Raw genomic sequence first — 24,271 nt, 5'->3', positions numbered from 1 at the left:
GCCTGCCTACCTGCAACAGGCACGTCCTGAATGAAAGTAACTTCCTACCCAGTTAGGTACTCTGCTAGGAACACTGTTGTTTAGTGCACACAGAACAGAAATATTTCTACTGTTTGTGCAAACCGGGCTATAGCTCCAGTGACAGGGGAATAAATGTTGACACAGGTTGAAGAACTCATCTCTGCTCTCGATGGTTCTTTCCCCAGACAGTCTAAATGCTGGAGAGAGGGGTTCAGGATCTGTAGGTAGTCACCCTGAGCGTTCCCAGATTTTTCTGCACCACCAACCCCTTTACTATCTTTTCATCTAAGGAACCCAAGTGTTGACAGATTCATCCTAATAACGATGTTTCTCCTGGAGTTTTAAACAGTCACAGCTTATGACTGGTAATATGATAACTCGCCAGTGTTCCTCAACACAAAAAAAGCTTGAGGCTTTAGTTATCCTGTGCATCTTTACTGAGGGGAAAGTTTCTGCTGGGCTTTTGTAAATAATGGAAATAGGTCCCAGGTGCCTGTAACTGCCTTTGTGGATCCAGGGGGGGCCTGGAAATCTTCGGCTGTAAGTCAAAGGCCTGTCCATTCAGCTGCTAGAGAAAGGACTGCAGGGACAAGAAACTGCAGCTGGGGTCACTCCTATTGAGACACTTCAGCCACCACGCAGTCATACAGAGCTGATGTTTATCATGTTTATTCATAAGCTGATTATGCTCAGTGGACAGCACATTTCTGGGAACCTCCCAGAGCCTGGGGATCTGGGCTATGGTCACAGATGGTGCAGGAGGCTTCACTGGTGTTGGGAGGCTGAGGGCTTTCCCTGGGCCCTTCTGACAGGGAAGCAGGAGAGGCTGTGAGCATCACCATCATAATTAAGTTAGGGCTGTCTCCTTTCTGTACCTCCTCCGTGTCCTGTAAGAAAGGAAAGCAGCAGTGAACTGGGCTCAGAGCAGCCCTCTATCCACATACCAGAAAGAGCATTCCAGAGAGGTTCTACCAAACAAGGCAGGAGCAAAGCAGTTTGCTTATTCATTCACACATTTAATGAAGAGTCATCGGAGACCAGGCACTGGGGGCCCAAAGGTATAAAAAACATGTTGCCGGGGGGCGCCTGGCTGGCTCAGTTGGTGAACATGCAACTCTTGGTCTTGGGATCGTGATTTCAAGCCCCACGTTGGGTGTAGAGCTTACTTAAAAACAAACAACCATGGGGGCGCCTGGGTGGCTCAGTCGTTGAGCACCTGCCTTCGGCTCAGGTCATGATTCCAGGGTCCTGGGATCGAGCCCCGCATCGGGCTCCCTGCTCACCGGGGAGCCTGCTTCTCCCTCTCCCACTCCCCCTGCTTGTGTTCCCTCTCTAGCTCTCTCTCTCTCTGTCAAATAAATAAATAAAATCTTTAAAAAAAAAAACAAAAAAACAAACAACCATGTTCCTTGCCAGCAAGAAACTCCCAGTCTAGTAGAATTTGGGGGTGTGCCTGTGTGCTGAAGCACATAATACTGTCACAAGAGGTACTGGTCAGTCAGAGGGCACAGCAGTCACTTTCAAATGGAGGAATGAGGGAAGACTTCATCAAAGACAGTGAAGAATGGGTGGAAGTAAGAGTAGTGGGAAACAGGGGCACCTGGGTGGCTCAGATGGTTAAGCGCCTGCCTTCGGCTCAGGTCATGATCTCCAGGTCCTGGGATCAAGCCCCGCATAGGGCTCCCTGCTTGTGCTGTCTGTCTGTCTGTCTCTCAAATGAATAAAAAAAAAAAAAGGGGTAGTGAGAAATAATAGCCTTCCAATTGGAAGGAAGAGCCACTGCTTGGGAGTGGTAAGCATGTGGGTAATTCAAGAAATAGTGGATATTGGGGATAGGTGTGCTGTTGGGAATATGGAAGATGAGGCTGGAATAACCAGTGTGACCAGGTCATGGCAAGCTTGAATGTCAGACTCCGGAGCCAGAACTGTCCTTAACCACAACAGAAAGGCAGCCAAGCAGCACGTATTAGAACACCAGAAGCCAACACCAGAAAGCTGAATGGAACAGGCACAGAGTTTGATGACCTTGCTGACCATGGTGAAGACCTGCAGTTTCTAAATTTCAATGTGGAGAATGAAGCTGTTTGGGACGGGTGTGTAAGGCATTAAATTGTTAAGAAAACTTGTGGGTTGAGAGAATAAGGGTACATAAAAGACAAAAAGTCTGGTTAGGATCAACCCAGTTGGAAGAGATCCCATTGAATTTTTTTTTTTTAAGATTTTATTTATTTGAGAGAAAGAGCAAGAGCAGGGGGGAAGGGGCAGAGGGAGAGGAAGAAGCAGACTCCCTGTTGAGCAGGGAGCCCGACATGGGGCTCCGGGGCTCCACCTCGACCCTGAGATCCTGACCTGAGCTGAAGGCAGATGCTTAACTGACTGAGCCCCCCAGGCGCCCCATCCCAGTGAATTTTTTTTTTTTTAAAGGTTTTGAAAAATTTATTTATTTGACAGAGAGACAGCACAAGCAGGCAGAGCGGCAGGCAGAGCGGCAGGCAGAGGGAAAGGGAGAAGCAGGCTCTTTGCTGACCAGGGAGCCCGATGCGGGGCTCGATTCCAGGACCCTGGGATCATGACCTGAGCTGAAGGCAGCCGCTTAACCAACTGAGCCACCCAGGCGCCCCATCCCAGTGAATTTTTAAGGCAGTAAGATAGTTTTTCTCATCAACATAGAGCAAAGGCAAAATAAAAACAGCCAAGTGAGTCAACTTATTAAAGGTCTACACTTCCGTTTCAAGGGACCAGAAACTGCTACCAGGGCAAACTGCATCAGAGTTTAGATGCCCCACCCCCTTCCTGTTCCTGGTCCACGTAGGAGAAAGGGAAGTCTTACCTGTTAGTCATCGTCGTCGTCATCCTCTGGAACAAAAATGTCATGCTCCTCAAGTAGAGCGGCAAAGTTCTTGCTAATGAGCGTCCCGACATAGAGAAAGGGGATCACAATGGAGAACACACGAAGAAGGCCGAAGGACATCTGCAGAGGGTCAGAGCGGTGGCTGTGAGCTCCAGAGCCAACTCTGGACCACAGAAGGCTTGGCCCCTCAGGGGCACTCCGGTGGACCCCAGACCCGTAATACGCAACTACTTGATTTTGGAAACATTCAGAGCAAGAAAAAAGAAGAGATAAGGTTATTTTATGGCCATCAATGTGGCTACCAGAAAGAAAAGTATAATGCATTCATTCTAGACATCTAAAAATTAGATGTGCATGCATGTACAGTGGAAGGATACTCCATACAGTTCTTTAACAGATTCCCCAGTGCCTGAGAAGTTTAATTTCACCACGTTAAATCTTAAAAACAACCATGTTTTGGAAAAGTGAGCATGTCTTGGGTGCCTGGGTGGCTCAGTTGGTTAGGCGACTGCCTTCAACTCAGGTCATGATCCTGGAGTCCCGGGATCGAGTCCCGCATCGGGCTCCCTGCTCGGCGGGGAGTCTGCTTCTCCCTCTGACCCTCCCCCCCCATGTGCTCTCTCTCTCTCTCATTCTCGCTCTCTCAAATAAATAAATAAATCTTAAAAAAAAAAGCGCATGTCTTTACCATAAAAGATGGCAGATGGACTGGGGCAGTTTCAGTAGAATTTCAACATACCCTCATATTTTCCTACGGAGTTTCAAAAAATTTTTTTCCAGCTATGCCTTTTTATAAGGCAGCTCTTCCCCAGTATGGACCTTGCTGCTTGCCACACAACAATCCTGAACTCACTTGTCTGTGCGAGCCAGCACTGGCCATACTAGCTTTAAGAGAACTTTTGTTTTGTAACTCCCACACAACCCTGGAGTCAAAGAGCAAACTTGTTTGGTGTAAGGGGCTGTTTCCATTTTACTTAGAAAAACCCAAGAGTACTCAGGGCATGTGATGGCATTCAGTGGTGGAAAAAAATAGGACCTGGTTGGGGGTGGGGGGTGTACCAGCCAGAAACCTGGATTCCAGACCCTAACTCGCTGCTAGCTTTGGAGCCTCACGGCTTCACTGCTTTGGCCCGGCTCCTCATTTGTAGAAACAGTGATTGTAGTAATTCCCTGCCCACCTCTCAGGACTGCAAATCACGTGAATTAAGTACTAGGTCAAAACTCATAAAAATATAAGGTCTGCCCCACGTACCCTTTATTTACAAAGCCCTTTCACAACTCATTATTCCATCCCATCAACTGTGAGGTAGACAAGAACGGAGTGGTTACGTGATCTGTCTACACTGGACGCATAAAGCCGTCTTGTGGCCTGGAGAACTAGGGCACCACGCTCCCCACGATGAACTAGTGCAAAGTGCAGTCCTTCTCAGCTCTCACCCCCCATCCTCTGTCTCCGTGCGCCCAACTCAATACCGGGATCTGACCCATTTCCTCCCACCTGTCAAAATAAGCAGCGCATCACTGCTTAACTTTGTCCTTGATCCGTCTTCCGGTCTAAGGCGGTCGTATGATTGGCCTTTGCTCCTATCAGTCAGCGTCGACCCGCGCACACTCCCCATAATGATTGGCCGCGGCCCCTTCGCCCCGCCTCCAGGCAGACACTCACTTTCACCGGTTTGGGCAAAATGGCGCCGCTGCGAGTAACGATGACTGACCTCGACGGTACCAGGCTCCGACCTGAGCCACCCCCTCCGGCGGAGACATCGCCACCCTTCCTCAAGCTCGGTCCGTTCCGGAAAGCCCCGGATCGGACGGATGCCAAAGCCAGCCGGCGAGCCGCTCCGGACGCCATCTCCCAGCTCCGCCCCTAGCCCGGCACCCGGACCCCACCACCCGGCCCCTGGGACGCCCTCAGGAAGCGCACCGCCCCAACCCTCGCGAGGCTTTTGGGATCAGACGCGAGGCCCAGCCTGCACACTTGCGCAGTGCGCCTAGTTCCTGTGGCGGTGCGAAAGAGGCGTTTGTCACCCGCATGACGTGCTGACGTCACGGGGGGGGCCGACGCCGCAGTAGCCGCCTCGTTCAGGGCCTAGCGGGCGGGGTCGTCAGGCGGGCGGTCCCGGTGGAGCCTTCTTACTTCCGCCATTGTTCCCTCACCCTGGAGCGCCCGGGCTGGCCAGAGCCGGTGATTGTTGAAAAGAGAAGTCACTTTCATCGACCCTCAAACAGTTGTATTTTTCTTTTTTTATTTTCAGAGCTATTAGTTGTACTACCTGGATGATTTTGTAATTTTTTTTAAATTTATTTGACAGAGAGAGACACACCGAGAGAGGGAACACAAGCAGGGGGAGCGGGAGAGGGAGAAGCAGGCCTCCCGCCGAGCAGGGAGCCCGATGCGGGGCTCGATCCCAGGACCCCGGGATCATGACCTGAGCCGAAGGCAGACGCTTAACGACTGAGCCACCCAGGCGCCCCATGATTTTGTAATTTTATTTCTTGCCAAGGTATGCGTTATATATAGGCAAATGAAGGGGGGAGGTGGGGGCTTTTGCCAAAATTGGTCAAGTGATTGTTGAAATAAACGAGGAACCAAAGTGAGTAATAAAAACTTAGTGTTTTAATCATATAAAAAAAACATTGTAACCGTAAAAAAACGATAACAAAAGCCTGTAGTATCTGTGTATAAAACAAGGCGCAGTGGGCTGTGGGCTCGTGCATGGGGCTGGGAAACAAGCCCGCCGGAATGGGCGCCGGACCCTGGTGGCCTCTCGGCGTCCTGGACTTAGGAGGCTGAGTCGAAGCTTCTAGACCTAGTGGGGCCCTGGGCAGTGTACCCAAGGTCCTAATAAGGGCTGGAGAGGCTAAGAAGGGGCAGATTTTGTGCAGGCAGAGGGGGGATGTCTGGACCAGACTCTGCATCTTCCATCCAGCCGCTGCTGCCACATCCCCAGGGCTCAGGCTAGTCTGGCTGCTGGCTCTCTCCATCCAGCCACTTTGCCTCCCTAAACGATCAATAAAGAAAACACTTGGCACCACTGCTGCTGAGAGTAGCAATGAGAGGGTCTTGGCAGATAAGCACTGGCTGACAAGCAGGACGGTGAATGAGTTCCCAGGCCAGGTTCAGGATCAGGAACGGCTCGTTGGGAGGAGTACAGTTAGGAGAGAAGAGTTTATCACACGGTGCTGGGAATCCCGTGTCCAAGCTCCTAGAATGACCGTGACTGAGAACCAAAATAACAACCTGGCTTCCCCAAAGAGCCCCATTGCCTTCCAACTCCTTTAGCTTCCCAAGTGGCAGCTCCAGGAGCTAGCTTCTAAGGACAGAATACAGGAAGGATTTCTGCCACCAGCCCCTCCTGGGGCAATGACCAGCACCATCTATAGACAGGGCAGCGAAGGAGAGAAGCTGGAGGCCCCAACACTTTCTGAGCAGAATCAATCCCTCTGCTGGCTGAAGGCCCTCTCCCTCCAAGGGCCCCACCCAAACTGCAGAGTGGGGTCCTATGCCCCACCACTCAGGAAGAGCTGGGCCCCAGAAACCCCCGGGGACAATAAATCTACTTTCTCGGATGATGTCAGTCCCTCGAGCCAACACTTCAGCCAACTGGTATTTAAATGTACACAAGACTCCCGGTGTAGGAAGTTGTGCTTGTAGTCTGGTGTGTAGGTAAAAACGCACGGCAGTCTGTGGCCACGTAATAGTCCCCACTTCCTCCCGTTCCTTAGTATCCCCTGAGCGAGGGGCAGTCCAGCACAGCGGTGGGAGACTTGGGTCTGGCTCTGGGGCTGCTAAGCAAGCCCCCTCTCCTCTCTGGGCCTCCGGAAATAAAGGGGCTGGAAGGAATGATTCCTCAGTCCCCTCCAGGCCACGGGGGTGGATCTGGAACCTGGAGAAGGTCTAAAAAGCAGGAAGGAAAGAACCCTCTCAAAAAAAGCAACTTTAAACCGAATAAACCTGTAATTCCTGAAAAAGCACTGGCCCTGGAGTCCTGACCAGCAAGATAAGGGCAGAACCCGAAAGGCTGAGGCTCAGGGCCCATCCTGCTTCTCACGTTCTGGCTGGCTCCCCCAGACCCTCTGCAGCCACCTCTGCCTCAGCTCCATGATCTCCTCGCCATACCAGTTGTGCAGGGTAGAGAAGTAGGAGGTCTCAGGGCATGAGGGGCTCTGCCTCCTGCCCAGGAAGTGGCTGGCAGGGCCCTGCCACTCGGCCAAGCCCCGCCCTGCTGGCCTGCTGCACCTTTCTTCAACCAAGTCCATGGGGCTGCAATCCTTGGAGGGGGAGTGACCGTTTTCCAGGCCCGGAGACCGGCGGTCAGGAGCCTGGGGCTTACAGTGGCCACCAGTGGCCTTCCAGGATGAGTGGCGCTGCAAGGCCAGGCTGTGGCGGGCATCACGCAGTTGGCTCTCCAACTCGCGCACCACCAGGCGCATGTAGCCAAAGCTCGCCCTGGACAGGGCCTTCACCCAGGCCTCCTGCGCCGCGGGCCCATCGGCCGCGAGCAGGTGTGGGCGCACACCAGGGGCGTCGAAGCGGATGGCGAAGGCGAACTCCTCAGACACGGGAGCCTCGGCCAGCTCCACTGTGCAGCCCTCCAGCACCACCAGGCTCAGCGGGGCCCGGCTCTCACGACTCTCAAAGGAGAAGAGCAGGTTGCCTTTGAGGACAAACCAGCACCTTCGGCCAGTGCCACTGGGGGTCGGTGGAGCCCCTGGCCCGCCCCAAGTGCGCAGAAAGCCCGTATGGTCGGCCGGGGAGTCGCTTAGTGCATAGTGGGCCACACTCCTCTCGTTCAGCTTCATGGCTCCCATAAGAACTGTGAGGGGAGACGGGTGGCCACAGGTCAGAGAAGAAAGCAGCCTCTCTGCCCCTGTTGGGAAAAGAATGCTGGCTCTGGAGGAGACCTGGGCCCCTGCCCTGAGGCCTCTACTCACTTGCTTTGTGCCCCGAGCTCTCAGTGTCCTCATCTGTGAAATGGGTTGGTGTCCCTGCCTTTCCTCTCAAAGGGTGAGGGGCATGCAAAAAACTGGACAGCAGAGGACTCAGAGAGAAGGATAATGTGACTGTCCCAGACCAGAAGGAATGGAGGGGTTTGATACAGCTTTTTAACATCCAAAGAAAAAAGCATCAGCTGAGCCGAAATGGACCCCGAACCCATAGAAATCATTGTGCTTAAACCATCCCTTAATCCAGGGGACCCTTAGCTCCAACCCTGAGGCCAAACCTCCAAGGTTTCTGTGACCGTCCTGGGCCCCTGCCAGCCTCTCTCTTCTTCGTTAATGGCACAGTTATCCTTTAGTTAAGAATCTGTAGCCTTCGGGGCCAGATGAAGGCAGTGTGGGGCAGGCCGGCCCCATTCCTCCACTGGGGGCGCTTAGATGGGGATCGCTAAACAAACAAGAGTGTGGTACGAACACAGGGCACGGCTGGGTAGGACCAACCCCAACCACTGAATGTGCATACCCCACGGATCATAAGTGGCACCTGATCCAACTGTCCTGATTCGTGAAAAACGGAGGCCCAGAGCAGCGAAGATGAACTGCCCAAGACTGCATGACCAGTGAGAAGCAGAGCTTGGTCTGCTCTGATTCCCTCACACCTTCTGGGGGCGAGTCTCGGCAGGGACCCACTTACCAGCAGATTCACAGCAAGAGGGCGAGGGCCTCTTGTCCAACCACTCGGCTTAGCCCTTTGACTTTGTGGTTCCTAGGGCACCTGCAAAACAATTGTCAAACCCCGTCACTGCATCTTAAAGGATGAGAACTCCTACTCAGTTTTAGAGGCCCAGTTAAACCACTTCCTCCTCCAGGAAGCCTCCCCTGACACCCTGATAATCTCCCTACCCACCCGCCCACCCAGACCAAGCCCTTAAGAGCAACTGACAATCACTTTGCTGAGCTCAGTTCCCGATGCCCCAAAAGGCAAGGTCAGAGTTAAGTGTCCTCAGCTTCCTGCTTTTCCCTTTTATTTTATTATTTTTTTTAAAGATTTTTATTTATTTGACAGAGCACAAGCAGAGGGAGAGAGAGGGAGAAGCAGGCTCCCTGTTGAGCAAGGAGCCCCATGTGGGACTCGATCCCAGGGCCCTGGGATCATGACCCTGGCTGAAGGCAGCTGCTTAACCGACTAAGCCACCCAGGCGTCCCACTGCTTTTCCCTTTTAGCACGTCCCACGGGTTATTTGTGGGCCAAAGTCATTTAATCTGCGAGGCCTGCCCTGATCGCTGGTGCTCCTGATCACAAGCTGACCCAACCAGCAGCCCCTCACGTCTGTTTTCCTTTCCTTCCCCCCACAGTGATGCCCTTTGTGTTGACAGCACTCTCCCCAGCCCCCCGAATGTCTAGGGCAGGACTCCTCTCGGGAGGGACTCAGCTTGGCTGCCTGTGTAACCTCCAATATCCAGCCCATCAGGAAGAGGACCTCAGAAAGTATTGAAATAACCAAGAATACAACAATGGACAAAGCAATCCGTCCCTCCTGGAGCCTACATTCCAGCGGGGAGACACACTGTGAGCAGACAAAGATAAATAATAAATGAATGGGAAAATTAAGAAAGAAGTAACGTAAGGACCGGTCACGATAAGGTCTATGGAGAGAAACCCGCCGGGGCCCACGGGGGCGGGGCCATGCCAGTGGCTGGTCGCGGGAGGCGGGGGGGCTCACTGAGTTCCGCCCTGGCGTCGGCCTCACCCCTGTCTTCCCGGCACCCGGGCGCGGACAGGGGCTCCGGGCCCGAAGGAGCAGTGCCCCCGCCCGGGTCGCGAGCCTGGGGGCGGGCGCGGCCCCCACCCCTCCCAGGGGTGCGGGACACGGACCGCACAGCCCGCGGGGGGCCGGTACACCGCGTGTCTGCACATACTTTTTGTAAGGGGAGCTGGGCGGGCTGGGGCGTGGGCCCCTGACCCGCCACCGCCCGAAAACAAAGGTCGCCTCACCGGGTGCCCCCGGGCACAGCGGCGGCTGCCGCCTCAGTCTCCGGGTCCGCGCAGTGGGGCCGCCCCGCCACGTCTCCGCGGGCCACGCCTTCCCGGGGCCGCCTCTTCCAGAGCCCGCCGGGCCCGCGCTCACCTCCGCGCCGCGGGGCGAGCCGACGCCCAGGAGGGCGGCCCGCGGGATGGGCTGAGCCTGCGGCTCGGGGCGATCCCGGCTCCGGACCCCGCGCCTCCGCCAGGGCCGGAACGTGGCCGCGGGCGCCGGGAGACCCCTTCCGGGCGCCTCGAGTTACCCTCCCGCCCCTCCCCTCCGCTCCCGCGGCTCACCGGGCGGTCCGCGAAGCCGCCCCTGGATCCACGCGGGAGGGAAACTGAGGCCCGAGAGGCCCGGACAGAGCTGGTCAGCGGCGGGCGACCTCGAACCCAGGGCCCCACCGCAGGCCGTCCGCGGGCCTCGGGCCCAGCCCACCGCCGGGAGAACACGGAGTCCTTCTCTCCCCCTCTCCAGCCCCCTCATCCCGCCCGGCCCACTTTTCCCACAGAGCCAAGCCTGGGACGGCTTCGGCCCGGCGCCTCCTCTGGGCGGGCTCCTATCCAGCCCGCGAGGCCCGGCCGAGCTTCCTGGCGACTCCACCCGGCCCCTGAAATTCTCGCATCTCTGTTTTGGGGGGTTATCCTTTTCTGCTTTCGCCACTCCCAGCGGCCTGCCACCCACCCGCGGCCCCCAGGCTCTGCCTGGAGTCGGTCTGTTTGGTAGGCTGTAAATGAAGTTTGCAGGAGTGCTCAACCGCACGCCGGACGCTAGGGCTCCGACGGCCCATGGCAGCCGGTGAGGTCGGAATATCTGCCCATGAACTTGGTGGTTCCCAGCTCAGAGCTCTAGCCTTTCCAGTTGCCTGCGGCCTAGAGTGTTCTTCCTTCTTGCCCCTACCCCTCGGCTCTAACGTCTTAGGGCTCCTTCACATCAATTAGGTCTCAGCTCAAATGTCCCGTCCCTGACCAGGCGAAGGAAAGTAGCCTACCTTCAAGTCTCTATCACGTCCCTGCGTTGTATTTTCATCATAGCACTACCCACTATAGAAACTTCCCTATATTCATGCTTTTATTTCCTGTTATCTGTCTCTTCCACTAAATTTTATTCAGTTAATAATAGAAACCGTAATAAATGTGTTAGAAGGGAATAAGTGGTATGGAAAATATAGGAGGGTCAGGGAGCTTGGGAACTGCTAGAGTAGCGAGGTTGCAATTTCAAATAGGATGGTCAGCGTAGGCCTCACTGAGAAGGTGGCCTTTGAGAAATACTGTAAGGAAATAAGGGAACCAGTCATGCCAAAATCTCTAGGAAGAGCATACCAGGCAGAGGGAAGAGACCTGTTGTGTGTTTGAGGAACTATAAGGAGGATCGTGTGGCAGGGAGGCAGGGAGGAGGGGGAGAGCGGTAGGAGATGGGGTCAGAATATGTGGGTGGGGCTTTGTAAATCTGTGAGTCTCTAGACTAGGATGAACAGCCATCACAGGGTCTGGAGTGAGGCGTGATCTGAGTTATGTTTTATTTTTTAATTTTATTTATTTTTTTTAGCAAGGGAGAAAGAGCCTTCCAGCAAGCAGGGGCGGGGTGGGGGGGGGTAGGCAGAGGGAGAAGGAGAGAGAGAATCTCAAGCAGGCTTCATGCTCAGCAGAAGCCCAACCCTGGGCTCCATCTCACGACCCTCTGAAATCAAGAATGGGAGGCTTAACCTACTGAGCCACCCGGGTGCCCCAACCTGAGCTATGTTTTAAAGGAGTACTCTGGTCGCTGTGGAGAGAACAAATGCAGGTGGAAGCCGATGGGTGACAAGGTTGCTGCAACCAATAATCTAGGCAAGATGTGATGGTTGCTGGGAGAGTAATGAGAGGTGGGTTTTGAAGGTAGAGAGCAACAGGCTTTGCCAAAAGACTGGATGTGGGGAGTGAGGGAAAGGGGTGGCAAAGAGGACTCCAAGGTTTTGGCTTGAGCATATGGAGAGTTGCCATTACCTGAGAAATGGAAGGTCTTCGGTGTTCAGTTTGGGGCCAGTTATGTTTGAGATGCCCAGTGACCATCCAAGTGAAGGTGCAGAGAATAAAGGGTTTGGCACCTACCTAGTAGTTGCTCAATAAATATTTGATGAATGAAAGAGAAGGAATGTGCAGAGTGCGTGCTTGGGCCAGTACAACCGGTGGCTGGCCCAGAGTGTCAGGTAGGGGAGGAGAGTCTCTTGGCTTTGCAAAAACGGTGCCCTACACCTGGTTTGCTCTCCCCCACCCATCTTTGTCGTAATGCCTATTCATCCTCGACCACCGTTTTTTTTTTAAAGATTTTATTTATTTATTTATTTGAGAGAGAGAGAATGAGAGAGAGCGAGCACATGAGAGGGGGGAGGGTCAGAGGGAGAAGCAGACTCCCCGCCAAGCACGGAGCCCGATGCGGGACTCGATCCAGGGACTCCAGGATCATGACCTGAGCCGAAGGCAGTCACTTAACCAACTGAGCCGCCCAGGCGCCCTCGACTACCGTTTTTGAGTGGCTTATTTTGGGTCGTGCTTCATGGCATTTCCTCACTTCCTTTTAATAAAGCAGATATTCACGCCATACTATTTACTAAGCGTCTACATTGTGCCGGGCACTACGCTTGCCTTCAGGGACCCCGCAGAGGTGAAAGGACTACCCTCTGCGGGAGCCGTGGTACCCAGGTCAGCCAGTTCTTAAACCCGCTCGGCTGGTGCCCGCCGGGGGTGGGCTCAGAGCCGGAGCTCGAAGGGGGCGGGGCTTTGGGAGGTTCGGGGGAGGGCTTATTGAGCCCACAGGGGGCGGGACATGACGTTGCTATAGGGATTCTGATAGGTTCCGCCGGGGAAGGCGTGCCGCCGTCAGGCTCCGCCCCTCTGGAACGCAGTGGGCCAATCGGGTTACAGCATTGGTCGGCTGCCTCAGAGGCAGAGGCGAAGGCGGGTGGCGTTCTGTGGGCGTCCGCAGGGTGAGTTCCGTGAGTGGGGCACTCTGGGGGAGGGACCCCGCTCTGGGGCTGCTGGGCTGCGGTCATTGGGGGCCGGGGGCAACCCAGACCCGGTGGGAGTCCGAAGCCTGGTCCCAGCCCGACGCCTCAGTTCTTCCCCGGCGTCCCAGAGGCGATCGCTGCCTTTTTGTGGCCCCGGCCCGGCGGAAGACCGCCCGTGGGCGCTCGGGGTTCCCAGCACTACAGAGAGGGTGGGGTCTAACGTCTAAGACCCCTTGTTCAGTATTTCTGAGGCCTCCCCAGGCTCGGGGAAGTGATGGCTGGGGGCCGGGAGTGGTGGGCAATGAGGGCGGCTTCGGGACGGAGTGGGGGGTCCACGCCCAAGGCTGAGGGCGGCGGAGCTAGCGACGCAGTAGTGACCTCAGTGCTTTTCTAACGTTTCATAGCTTCCAAAGTCCAACGTATAAAGCTGGTAAAAGCAGAGCAGATCTGGTCAGGTCTGAGACGCTGAGTCCAGAGCAATGTTGCTGAAGACAGGTATCTACGCGGGTGGGGGTGGTTTGGGGCGGGTAGGTGACCCGTTGGGGGTAGGGGCTACCTGGAGGAAGTTCCAGCCCTCTGGTGTCTGGGCCTCCTTCCCTGATGTGGGTATGTGGGGAGACATGTTCCTCTCTCATTCTTGGAGCTGGGCCAGAAAGGAGATCCTCCCCACGTAGGAATCAGTTTCCCTCCAAAGAGGCCTCTTCCTTTCATGTCCTCTCTCCCTCAAAGTGCAGAGGTCCTATTTTATGTGTTATCAACATGGCAGAGAGCAGCCCTGTTAGGTCAGTACAGTAACTTTATCTTATAGATAAGGAAACAGGCCTGAGGGGCAAGGGTTCACCCAGGTGGGCTGGCTAGGTGCAGGTCCAAGCTGGCTGACCCCTTAAGTCCTTCTGAGGCCTGTTGGGGCGGGTCTGTGGTGGAGAGCTCTGGATGGGAGACCCGGAGTCTGACTACCGTGTTCTATCAAGTTCTGTGTATATGGGGGGAGCTGGTCGGGGTATAGAAAGGACGCAACCTCAGGCGTGAGTTTTTACGAATTCCAGCACTGCTGTGGGGACAGCAAGTGGGGACTCAGGCCTCAAACGCACTGCCCTGCCCCAGGCACCGTGAGCCCCCTCCCTAAGATTGCAGGGGCCAGCAGTTGCAGGAAGAGCTAGTTCTACCTTAAGCCCAGGAGTCTGGTTCCCCTAAGGTGAAGGCCAGTGGCCTCTGCAGAGCCGAACAGCATTGGGATGGGGTGGCGTCAGGGCTGGGGCTATGGGAGCTGCTGACAGTCATCCTTCCAATCCCCCTGCAGTGGTCTTGCTGGTCCTGGTGACCCAGGTGCTGATGCTAGAGAATGGGCTTCTGCAGAAGCCACCCATGGGCTGGCTGGCCTGGGAACGCTTTCGCTGCAACATCAACTGTGACGAGGACCCAAAGAACTGCATCAGGTGAGGAAGGCCCGCCACCTCATAAGCCTTGCTCAAGACCCAGCAGAGTGGGGGCAGAGAGTGGAGGGTCAGCTAGAAAAGAGGGCAGGGTCAGAGCACCCCATTCCAGAGAGAATGCAGCCGGAGGTGACTTTTGGGACATCTCAGACAGCCTGTGACCTGCTTGGGGCCTCTCTGGGAACTGTCAGGCCTGTGGGGCAGGGGCATGATGGTGGACCCAGACCCAGAGGTCACTGAAAGATAACTGTGAAAGCCAGGCTGGCTCAGTCTTGCAAGCCTGGGGGCCCAGCCACTCCTTTCATTCCACCATGATTATGGTTCTTATAGCCTGGATTCACACTCAGATTATCTGAGAAGTCTGAAAAGCTCTTAAGAAGGGGGTGGGCAGTGACTGAGCTGCCCCATCCCCTGCCTATCACCAGTGAGTGGCTCTTCATGGAGATGGCCGACCACCTGGCACAGGATGGATGGCGGGACCTAGGCTACACATACCTTAACATCGACGACTGCTGGATTGGTGGGCGTGACGCTAAAGGCCGCCTGGTGCCCGACCCCAAGCGCTTCCCCAACGGCATTGCCTTCCTGGCTGACTATGTGAGCCCCACCCCAGCCCTGCCCTTTAGGTGGGGGTCCACACCACACACCCCCCCACAGCCACCACTTCATTTAGGGTTCATTTCCACAATCCCTGCTTAAGAACTCACAGTCTGTTGGGGGAAACAGATAAATGAACAGCTCATTTGGGCCCACTGTGGTGGGTAAGAGCCAGGAGAGGCATCTTATCCAGCCTGGGATTTCAGATTCGCCAGAGGAGACAATTCTTGAGCTGATACAAGAGAAATGGTATTTAAGCCAGAGGGGATGGCAGAAGCAAGGCCTAGAAGCCAGAAACTGCCAATGGGAGGTGTGTGTTGGGAGTGAGGAGAAGGACCATGGTTAGCAGAGGCCAGGCTGGCAAACTGAGACCCTTTCCTTTGGACAGTGGGGAGCCGTTGATAGTTTTATAATGGGGCCCGGTCAGATGTGCCTGTGAGGTGGCTCCCCGCCTGAGCCAATGGTGTCCTCAACCCTCCACAGGCTCACTCCCTGGGCCTGAAGCTGGGCATCTACGGGGACATGGGCAACTTCACCTGTATGGGCTACCCAGGCACCACGCTAGACAAGGTGATTCAGGACGCTCAAACCTTTGCCGAGTGGAAGGTGGACATGCTGAAGTTGGATGGCTGCTTTTCGACCCCTGAGGAACGGGCCAAGGGTGGGTCCTAGAGCTGGCTGGGGACCATCAGGTAGATGGGGAGGGGCTGCCATGGAAAGCTCACAGGTGCCCACCTGGCTGAACTTGAGCTCCTCTGTCCATATGGCCTCTAGGGGGTAGTATTTCCCAATTCCCTGCACCCAGAGGCTGGGGGGATTCTTGCCTCCCAGGCTTCCGACAGATGGGTTGGCACCATGCCCCACCAAGGAAATGTGTGCAGCTCTGGGTACAGGGGGATGCACCTCCTCTTTTGAGTCTCAGTTTCCTCACATTTGGTGGGAGGTTTGGGCTGAGGCCTCAGATTTCCTCCTGAGCCTCCTCAGTCCTAAGGTGTGGGGGTTGGGCTTCTCCAGGGTACCCCAAGATGGCAGCTGCCCTGAATGCCACAGGCCGCCCCATTGCCTTCTCCTGCAGTTGGCCAGCCTATGAAGGGGGCCTTCCCCCAAAGGTAAGCCATTCTGTGCACCTGCCTGGCAGTGCGCCCCACACCCAAGCTTCCTTGCCTCCTGTGCAGACAGGGCTGCTCTCATCATAGTTGCCCATGTGCTGATTTGTGGGTCTAGGAGAGGGTTATAAGTACCCTGGGGGGGCCTCAGCCAGCCCTGGGTCTAGAGAATAGAGACACTTGTGAGGTGGGCTGAAGGGATGGGCGTCCAAGGCATAGGAACCACATGTCACGGGCTGACATACATCATCCAGCAAGTGGGCAGAATCCTGGTTGTACTGAGTGGGCCAGGAGGTCCAGAAGGCTGGTGAGGCCAGGCAGGTGGGGCTGAGCCTCCCCAGGGGCCCTTCAGCACCTAGGACACTAGAAAGGGTGGGATCAGACCAGAGGGAGAGTGCTGGCAGATGGTGGGACTCACTGAGAGAATACAGGGGTGGGAGTGCGATGGGGAGGGTTGTGGGTACACCAGTCTGGGCCCATACCCTGGGCTTGGCCCCAGGTGGCATGAGAGGGCAGGGGACGCCTTCCTCATCCTAATCCGGCTCAGGGCCTGTTCTCTCCCCACTCCCCCTCCCCTGCCCTCCGTGTCTCCTGCTGAGGCTCCTCAGCCCCTATGCCCGCTTCCAGGCGGCAGGGCGTGCCTCTGGTGCTGGACTCTGCCTTCCCCCAACACCCAGGTGAACTACACTCTGCTGGCAGAAATCTGCAACCTCTGGCGCAACTATGATGACATCCAGGACTCCTGGGGTAGCGTGCTCTCCATCCTGAGCTGGTTTGTGGACAACCAGGACATCCTGCAGCCGGTGGCAGGCCCTGGGCACTGGAACGACCCAGACATGGTACCAGCATGGAGGGGGATGGCCACGACAGACCTGCTCCCCACTGCCCTGTGCTGTCTTCCTGGATGCTCACCGCCAGGTTCTAGATCAGTGTCTCTAAAACGTGTCCTTGAACCAGCTGCGTTAGACTTGTTTACCCATCTGATCCCAGGGCCCCACCCCCACCCCCACCTCTTGGATCAGAATGTTCGAAGAGGGCCTCGCAATGCCCATTGTTAACCATCTTCCCAGGCAGTTCTGATGTTCCTTGAAACCGAGAACTTGGTCTGTAGTGACTCTTGTGTGACATTAGTCCTCTGGAAGGTGAAGATCATGAAAAGTCCACACACTCTTGCCATTCCCTCCCTAGACTGCCCTGCCCTGTGCCCTGGTACCCTCCTGTGGAGCCTCTATGGGCAGAGTGGGCCCCTCGTACCTGCCTCACTCAGAGCCCTGGTGACTTAGATTTTTTTTGCAATTTATCTTAATGACTTTATAGCTGTCTCTTCATTCCAACAAGCATTTACTACCAGTGATGATTATCACAATTACATTGTTGTACATATTATTATTACATAGGCCAGATAGACGCCTGGAGAAACAAATTGGCCTGCTTTGGAGTTTTAGTTCCTGCTCTGCCACTTATCCTTGGGAAAGTGACTTAATTTTTTCTGTGCTGCTTCAGTTTTGTCAATTGGAAAATGAGAAGAGTAGCTACCTCATATATGGTTGCTGAGTACTGAAATGGATGATCCTTTAAAATGCTCGGCATAGTTTGGCGCGCACACGATGATTGTTCAATCGGTATCACTAAGTACGTAACCATGTTGCGTTAACAGTGATTGTTTGTGTCCAGTCTGTGGACTGGTTGCCCTGGGGTCAGGAAGTCGCCCTTGGTCCTGTCACCTGTGGCTAGGGCAGGTGGGTGGCTAGGGGCAGGAGCAGGGACTCTGTCCAGGTCTGGTTACCTACCGCTTCCACTCTGACTGTATTTTTTGACGGTGTTCCAGTTTATAAACGCTTTTGGCAAGGGGATCCCGTTGGATCATCTGAACAACCTGTGATGTGGCCAGAACATATTATCACCCCATATTCTTGGTGAAATAAAAAGCTGAGGTTCACAGGGAGAGTGCTCACTAACCCCAGGGCCACGCCGCTGGGAAATGGTGTTCACAGACCAGGCCCCACAGACTGTCCTCCTCCATCTCCTCTTGCCTTGGCTACATGTGTAGGGTTGGGCCTCGTGCCTACCTCCCTGGAGAGGATAGAGCTGAACGCTCCTCTCTTCTCTGCCCCCAGCTGCTCATAGGGAACTTTGGCCTCAGCTTTGAGCAAGCCCGGGCCCAGATGGCCCTATGGACGGTGCTGGCAGCCCCCCTCTTCATGTCCACCGACCTGCGTACCATCTCTGCCCAGAACATGGACATTCTGCAGAATCCACTCATGATCAAAATCAACCAGGATCCCTTGGGCATCCAGGGACGCAGGATTCTCAAGGTACTGGGGTGTGGGGAGAGGGAAGGCGAGGCCAAGGGACTGGGCTCCCCTGAGAACAAGGCTGCAAGCCTGGAGGTCACAGAGGGCTGGGCCTCTGAAATCTGCTCAGCCCTAACTTCCTGGTTGCATTCAGTCAAGGATTCTACTGGGAGCTGCTCCAGCCATTCCCCCCTTTGCCAGAGCAGGACAGCTCATGGGATCTGGGGAAGAGACGCATCACCCCACAAATACACACGGGACAGTGGGGCCCCTCGGGTTGGAAGTACAAGACTTCTGCACGCGTCTGTGATGGCTGGCAGAGAACTAGGGCTTCCCTCCTGAGCTTAGGAGTTGTTTGAGCCAAGGAATGCAACTACTACTAGTACTAGACTAGCATTAACTATTGAGAACCTGCTGTGTACTGGGCGTTCTGGGTACCTTTTCTCAGAAGGTGAATACTCCTTCCCTGTTTTACAAATGAGGAAACTGAGACTTGAGGAATCTGAGTAACCCAAGGCCACACAATTAGTAAATGGTACAGTAGAACTTAACTCCAACAGTAGAGCCTCAAAGCTTGCACAGATTCTCACCTCTCTAGTTAAAAGAAATCCACACAACTTAGAGAAGGCACATGCAGAATTGGTGATGCCCAGAGGAAGTAACTAATCCCTACCGGAGGGGCTTATGGTGGGACCAGGCCCAGGGACCTTCTGGAAGGTGGGGCTTCACCCTCCTGGCTGCTCAGGGCAGAGTTCATCGCTCTTACTGGACAGTGCCCTCCACTCCAGCGCCAGCAGCTGCCCACGTCTATCCCTCCCCTTATCCTACAAGCTCTCTGGGACAGGACCTCATACAGCATTTGTCTCTGTGTTCTAGCATGGGGCCTGGCACACAGGAGGTGTCAGGGAGCATCTGCTGAGTCAGGCAAGAATAAGTTGGGGTGCTGGAGGGCCGGGGTATCCCCTCAAACTTCTGCATGACATGGAAGTGCAGGCTGGGGAGACCCGGAGCTCAAAGGAGGACGAGGGTGGGGATTTCAGGGCCTGCCTGAGCAGGGAGGCCAGCCGGTAGCCACGTTCTGTGCCCAGGAGAAATCCCACATTGAAGTGTTCATGCGGCCCCTGGCCAACGAGGCCAGCGCCTTGGTCTTCTTCAGCCGCCGGACAGATATGCCTTATCACTACCACACCTCCCTCGCCCAGCTGAACTTTGACAACTCCAGCACGTATGAGGTGAGTAGCCTGCTACCTGCGGGGCTGCGGGTTCCCCTGGGGGGTCTTGCTGTGGGTGGTGCTCCCTCACACGTGGCCTCCCCTCGGCCTTGGACCCTGGGTCCTCTGGCAGGAGCCCAAGGGGCAGCTGCAGGCGTGCAGGGCTCTGCTGGTACCCTTCTGGGCACTGGTGTTTTCAAGCTCTGCAAACAGAACTACTCTGTATACTTGCGGCCTGGGCTCTGAGGCCGCGTCCCCTTATTGGTCAGTCCTTGCCAGCACGTTCCTCAGGCTGGCCGTGGGCTGGGGCTTTCGCCACTGCGTGTTTGGGCCACTGCTGGCTTTGCCAATGGAGAAGTGACGGGAGGTGCAGGGCTCTCACTTCTGTGGGGCTCCCCAGAGGCCACCACAGACAGGCCGAAGTCCAGGCTTTCCAGCCCTCGGAGGGGGGCTCTGTGCAGCTGTTCTTATAGTGGTTTTGGTGCTGTCTCCTCCCGCTGCAGGCCCAGAACGTCTACACGGGTGATGTCATCAGTGGCCTCCACTCTAAAACCAACTTCACAGTGATCATCAACCCCTCAGGGGTGGTGATGTGGTACCTATATCCCATCAGGAAGCTGGGGACGCCCCAGCACTGAGGAGCTGAGACATGTGACAGGCTGTGGCGGCGCTGCTGAGCCCAGACTGTGGAGCCTCCACATGCCGAGGCCAGCAGGCGGGGTTCTCTGATACCCAGGCCCACTCGGTGACCCACGTCAGACCCAAAGTGCAATCTCAGGGCCAGGGTCCGTGCCCTGCCCAAGTGTGAACCTTCTTGGAAACTCGTCTTGGAGCGATTTCCCGTGGCATTCCTGGCTTCTACCTTGTCTGCGCGGCCCCGCAGATGTTACTGAACAACTCAGCCAGCCCCCTGAGCCCCCACAAGCAGGGGGACTGATACCCTCCGACCTTTTTGTTCACTCTGAAAGCAGGATTTGGAATTTTTCTTATGATTAGGAGTGGAGATCGGACCTCTTGTCAGGAACCCCCATGAATCGTGTGATTGGTTTTCCTGCCTGGAGAAGGCCTTGCAGGCTGACACCACCTAGGTAACCTTGGTTCCGTCAGGTTACCAATAAAGCTGTTCTTTAATCGAGTAGTTGCAGTATGGACCTGGGGCCATGGGCACCTTCAGTGAGGGACTCTGGGTGGCAGCACACAGGGTGCTGGTTTCAAATCTCACCTCACATGGAAGGTGTGTGGCATCTTCTGGCTCCTCATTTTCCAAAGTGACCCGCAGACTGTACTTCCTAGACCTGCCAGACTTGCCTCTCACCAGGGAGCCATCCTGCTCTGCCCAACACAGTGGTCGTGATGACACAGCGAGCAGAGTAGCAATGTTCCCAGGCCCTTTGTCTTGTGCACGCCTTCCCCACTCCATTCGGACTCTCTCCTCGGCCCTCCTGCCGCAAGAAGACCCTGATCTGCTAAGGATTTTCTGTTATTGCTTCAGGCACCTGTCAGCTCATGTCCCCCTTTCTGACAGGGCTTCATTCGGTGGTGCCCCGGAGTGGGGTGCCAGTGAGGGGGTCAGCTAGCTTCCTCCCACAGGGCCACGGCAGCTGGCCCTCTGCCTGGCAGTGCCCCAGCCCCTCCCTCGGCCTCTCTTTTCCTAACCTGGCTTCAGAGGAGGTTCAGATCCCCCAGCTGTGTCCAAAGACAAGTCGAGGGGCTCTTTGTGTCTTAAAATATATTTCCTTCTCCTCCTCCTTGGGAAAGGAAAAGAATGGCAGGTTCTTGACTGCCTTCCTTTGGTTCCTGTTTCCCAAGCCCTATTCATTTCGCTAAGGCCACGGGGCACCTGTGGTCCCTGGTGGCTCTTGTCCCCACTTGGAAAGCTGGCAGCAGAGCAGGCAGGTAGGGTTCCCTTGGGCTTTGAATGTGAGAGCACCCAGTGCCCCAGGCCTTCACTATCCTGCCCTGTGGGAACTCTTCTGGGTAGATCTCCCATGCTCCCTCCCTCAGGGTTTGAGTTCCTTTATAGGAATATGGTATAAAGGTCTTACAAGTGCATATTTTACAGTGTCATTTAAGATTACTGGGGCTTCACTGACTGAAGTCTGGGGTCATCAGGGAGTGCTCCCTTTGCCCAGCTGATGTCTTAAGGCTGTGGGTCACTTAGAAGGTCAGAAACCTACCTCCTCCCTTGGAGGCCTCTGCCCTTGGAGGCCTGTCACCTCATGCGTAGCTCCAGCTTTGGATCTTGACCACAGTCCTGTTCAAGCCAGATGGAATGGCCTCAGGTGGGGTACACTTCTTTGGCCAGTCCTAGGAAAGCAATCTTTCCCACCACCCTGGGATGTGGCAGGGATGGTGGCTGAGACCATGGACTTGGGAGTCAGGATTAGGGAGCAGCCCGGACTTGACCTTTATTTGCCTTCCAGACCAAGACACGGTTACGTGTCTTCACTTGTGGTATAACTTGTCCTTTTACCCTGGGGATGCTAGATTGATTCTATCTCTTTAGCCTTCATGCTCTCGATATCACACCCTGCCTATCATCTAGGCGTTGTTTTACTCCCTTCTACCCAAGGCCAGTTAGGAGCTCAACTATTTTTTACCAGTTCAAGGCATCCTTGTTTGGACCCAAGGGTACACCTCATCTTTTAAGAAACATTTTATTATAGAAATTTTCAAACACAAAATGGTGAACCTCCATGTACCCATTACCCAGTTCGAACAACCATCAACATGTGCCGATATTTCATAGCTGTCTTCCCACATATAATTTTTGTGAGCTGGAGTATTTGAAAGCAAATCAAAGAAAACTGTAAATACCACTATGTAGCTCTAACAGGTCTTTAAAAATATATGTGACCTTAATACAATTTTCCTGGCCATCAAAATAAAGTTTTTAATAATCTAATAACCATTCTGTGTTCAGTTTTTGCCAACTGTCTCAAAAATATCTTTCTGTAGTTTGTTTGAATCAAAATGCAAGCAAGGAGTCAACAAAAGTGGTCCAGTAATAACCACCAAATGTTCGTTCCCTCCATAAAAGCAATGAAAAACTTGCCACATATTATCAGAATCAACTTTCACAGAACTCTGGAAATTAATCAAAAGCCTGCAGCAACCCAGAGTGCCTTCAGTTAAGACAGACAGTAGAACCTTGGTAGGAACAGCAAGCTTGGTAATGCGTTAGTTTACCCTAGTACTAGATTTTAAATCAGCTATTTTAAATACATTCCCAGAGCTAAAGAAAACCATGTATAAAGAGCTAAAGGAAAGAATAAGAATGATGTCTCACTATATAGAGAATATCAGTAAAGAGACTAAAATTACAGAAAGAGGGGCGCCTGGGTGGCTCAGTTGGTTAAGCGACTGCCTTCGGCTCAGGTCATGATCCTGGAGTCCCTGGATCGAGTCCCGCATCGGGCTCCCTGCTCGGCAGGGAGTCTGCTTCTCCCTCTGACCCTCCTCCCTCTCATGCTCTCTGTCTCTCATTCTCTCTCTCTCAAATAAATAAATTAAAAAAAAATCTTTAAAATTACAGAAAGGAACCAAATGCAAGTTGAAAAGTATAATAACTGAGATTAAAAAAATTAATTTGACACGCCCAGGCAGAAGAAATCGGCAAGCTCAAAGATAGGTCCGTTGAAGTTGACCTGTGTGAGGAATAGCAGAATGAAGAAAGATGAACAGAGGCTCAGAGACCTACAGGACACCATGCAGCACACCAACATACACAGAAGAAGAAAGGGCAGAAAGAATACTTGAAAAAATCATGGCTACAAGTTTCCCCTATTTGGTGACAAAAATTAAGCTACACATCCAAGAAATTCATGAGCTCCAAGTAGGATAAACTCAAAGGGATTCAGCTCTAGACAGAACCCAATCAAACTCTCAAAAGACATAGGGAGAATTCTGAAAGCAAGACAGAAGCAAATCAGCACATACTAGGGAAGATGCTTGAGAAGAATGAAAATGAACATACAATGTACTCCAAACACAAAAACACAACATAGCAAAACATGGAGTGAAAGTAGGGATCAGAGGGAGATCTGTAGCTATAATTTGACAACCCACACAATGGGAGAAAATGTCTGCAATTTACATGCCATAAAAGGGACTTATGTTAAAATACATAAGGAACTCTTACAACTCAATAATCAAAAGACAACCCAATTTAAAAATGGGCACAAGATCTGAATAGAAATTTTTCCAAGGAAGATAAGCAAATGGCCAGTGCTCCACATCACTAACCATTAGGGAAATGCAAATAAAAACCACAAGATACCACTTTACACCTAAAAGGATGGCTAGAATAAAAAAGTCGTAATTGTTGATAAGGATGTGGGGAAATTAGAACCCTCATATGCTACTGGTAGAAATGTAAAACTGGTACAGTTCCTGTGGAAAATGACCTGGCAATTCCTCAGATGATTAAATATAGGGTACTATATGACCTAGAAATTCCACATCTAAGTATATATATCCAAAAGAAATGAAAACGTATGTCCACACAAAACCGTGCACACAGTTGTTTATAGCAGCATTATTCATAGCAGCTAAGAGGTGGAAACAACCCAAATGTCTACCAGCTCCTGAATGAATAAACAAAATATGGTTAACCATACAATGTAACATTAGTCAGCCAGAAAATGGAGTCAAGTACCGACACATGCTGCAACGTGGATGAACCCTGAAAACCTTATGCTAAGGTTACGTGTCACAAGAAGCTGGTCACAAAAGACCACATATTATATGATTCTATTCCTTTGAAAGTCCAGGATAGGGAAATGTGTAGAGACAGAGAGTAGCTCAG

The 24,271-nt window shown here is 53.7% G+C and overlaps 3 protein-coding genes across 8 annotated transcripts; 1 reads left to right on the top strand and 2 right to left on the bottom strand.

The window, feature by feature from the left end:
• Nucleotides 1-674: 674 nt before the first annotated feature.
• On the bottom strand, nt 675-4,811 carry SMDT1 (single-pass membrane protein with aspartate rich tail 1). The gene is made up of 3 exons (XM_081822554.1): nt 4,539-4,811; nt 2,852-2,992; nt 675-908 (listed from the first exon to the last, which is right to left on the bottom strand). The coding sequence occupies exons 1-2, from the start codon at nt 4,722-4,724 to the stop codon at nt 2,855-2,857; spliced, it is 324 nt and encodes a 107-aa protein (XP_081678680.1). The 5' UTR covers nt 4,725-4,811; the 3' UTR covers nt 675-908; nt 2,852-2,854.
• A 656-nt stretch (nt 4,812-5,467) lies between these two features.
• PHETA2 (PH domain containing endocytic trafficking adaptor 2) lies at nt 5,468-10,330 on the bottom strand. Of its 3 annotated transcripts, none has more exons than XM_081822552.1 (3): nt 10,134-10,330; nt 8,508-8,588; nt 5,468-7,743 (listed from the first exon to the last, which is right to left on the bottom strand). In XM_081822552.1, the coding sequence occupies exon 3, from the start codon at nt 7,682-7,684 to the stop codon at nt 6,902-6,904; it is 783 nt and encodes a 260-aa protein (XP_081678678.1). In that variant the 5' UTR covers nt 7,685-7,743; nt 8,508-8,588; nt 10,134-10,330; the 3' UTR covers nt 5,468-6,901. The 3 variants fall into 3 exon arrangements, with proteins under 3 accessions (XP_081678678.1, XP_030882928.1, XP_030882929.1); XM_031027068.2 differs by having other exon boundaries at nt 5,468-7,689; nt 10,134-10,329; XM_031027069.2 differs by lacking the exon at nt 10,134-10,330 and adding an exon at nt 9,810-9,906 and having other exon boundaries at nt 5,468-7,689.
• A 2,388-nt stretch (nt 10,331-12,718) lies between these two features.
• On the top strand, nt 12,719-22,372 carry NAGA (alpha-N-acetylgalactosaminidase). Of its 4 annotated transcripts, none has more exons than XM_081822549.1 (11): nt 12,719-12,802; nt 13,228-13,318; nt 14,124-14,259; nt 14,682-14,853; nt 15,337-15,514; nt 15,868-15,962; nt 16,637-16,798; nt 18,077-18,274; nt 19,130-19,177; nt 19,342-19,485; nt 19,968-22,372. In XM_081822549.1, the coding sequence occupies exons 2-11, from the start codon at nt 13,303-13,305 to the stop codon at nt 20,100-20,102; spliced, it is 1,284 nt and encodes a 427-aa protein (XP_081678675.1). In that variant the 5' UTR covers nt 12,719-12,802; nt 13,228-13,302; the 3' UTR covers nt 20,103-22,372. The 4 variants fall into 4 exon arrangements, with proteins under 4 accessions (XP_081678675.1, XP_006732438.2, XP_081678677.1 ...); XM_081822550.1 differs by lacking the exon at nt 12,719-12,802 and adding an exon at nt 12,838-13,032; XM_006732375.3 differs by lacking the exon at nt 19,130-19,177.
• Nucleotides 22,373-24,271: the final 1,899 nt, after the last annotated feature.

The sequence above is a fragment of the Leptonychotes weddellii genome, chromosome 5 (genome assembly GCF_054177405.1).
Source record: "Leptonychotes weddellii isolate Sample4059 chromosome 5, ASM5417740v2, whole genome shotgun sequence".
NCBI lineage: Eukaryota > Metazoa > Chordata > Mammalia > Carnivora > Phocidae > Leptonychotes > Leptonychotes weddellii.
The sequence above is the reverse complement of the archived record's forward strand: the minus strand, read 5'-3'. Positions and strand labels throughout refer to the sequence as shown.

Coding starts and splice junctions, on each gene's coding strand:
- SMDT1 (XM_081822554.1), bottom strand. CDS start 4,724: ATGGCGTCCGGAGCGGCTCGCCGGCTGGCTTTGGCATCCGTCCGATCC. Junction 2,993..4,538: donor TTTTGCCCAAACCGGTGAAA/GTGAGTGTCTGC, acceptor GACCCTCTGCAG/ATGTCCTTCGGCCTTCTTCG.
- PHETA2 (XM_081822552.1), bottom strand. CDS start 7,684: ATGGGAGCCATGAAGCTGAACGAGAGGAGTGTGGCCCACTATGCACTA.
- NAGA (XM_081822549.1), top strand. Junction 15,963..16,636: donor AAGGGGGCCTTCCCCCAAAG/GTAAGCCATTCT, acceptor CCCAACACCCAG/GTGAACTACACTCTGCTGGC. Junction 19,178..19,341: donor GGGAGCATCTGCTGAGTCAG/GCAAGAATAAGT, acceptor TTCTGTGCCCAG/GAGAAATCCCACATTGAAGT.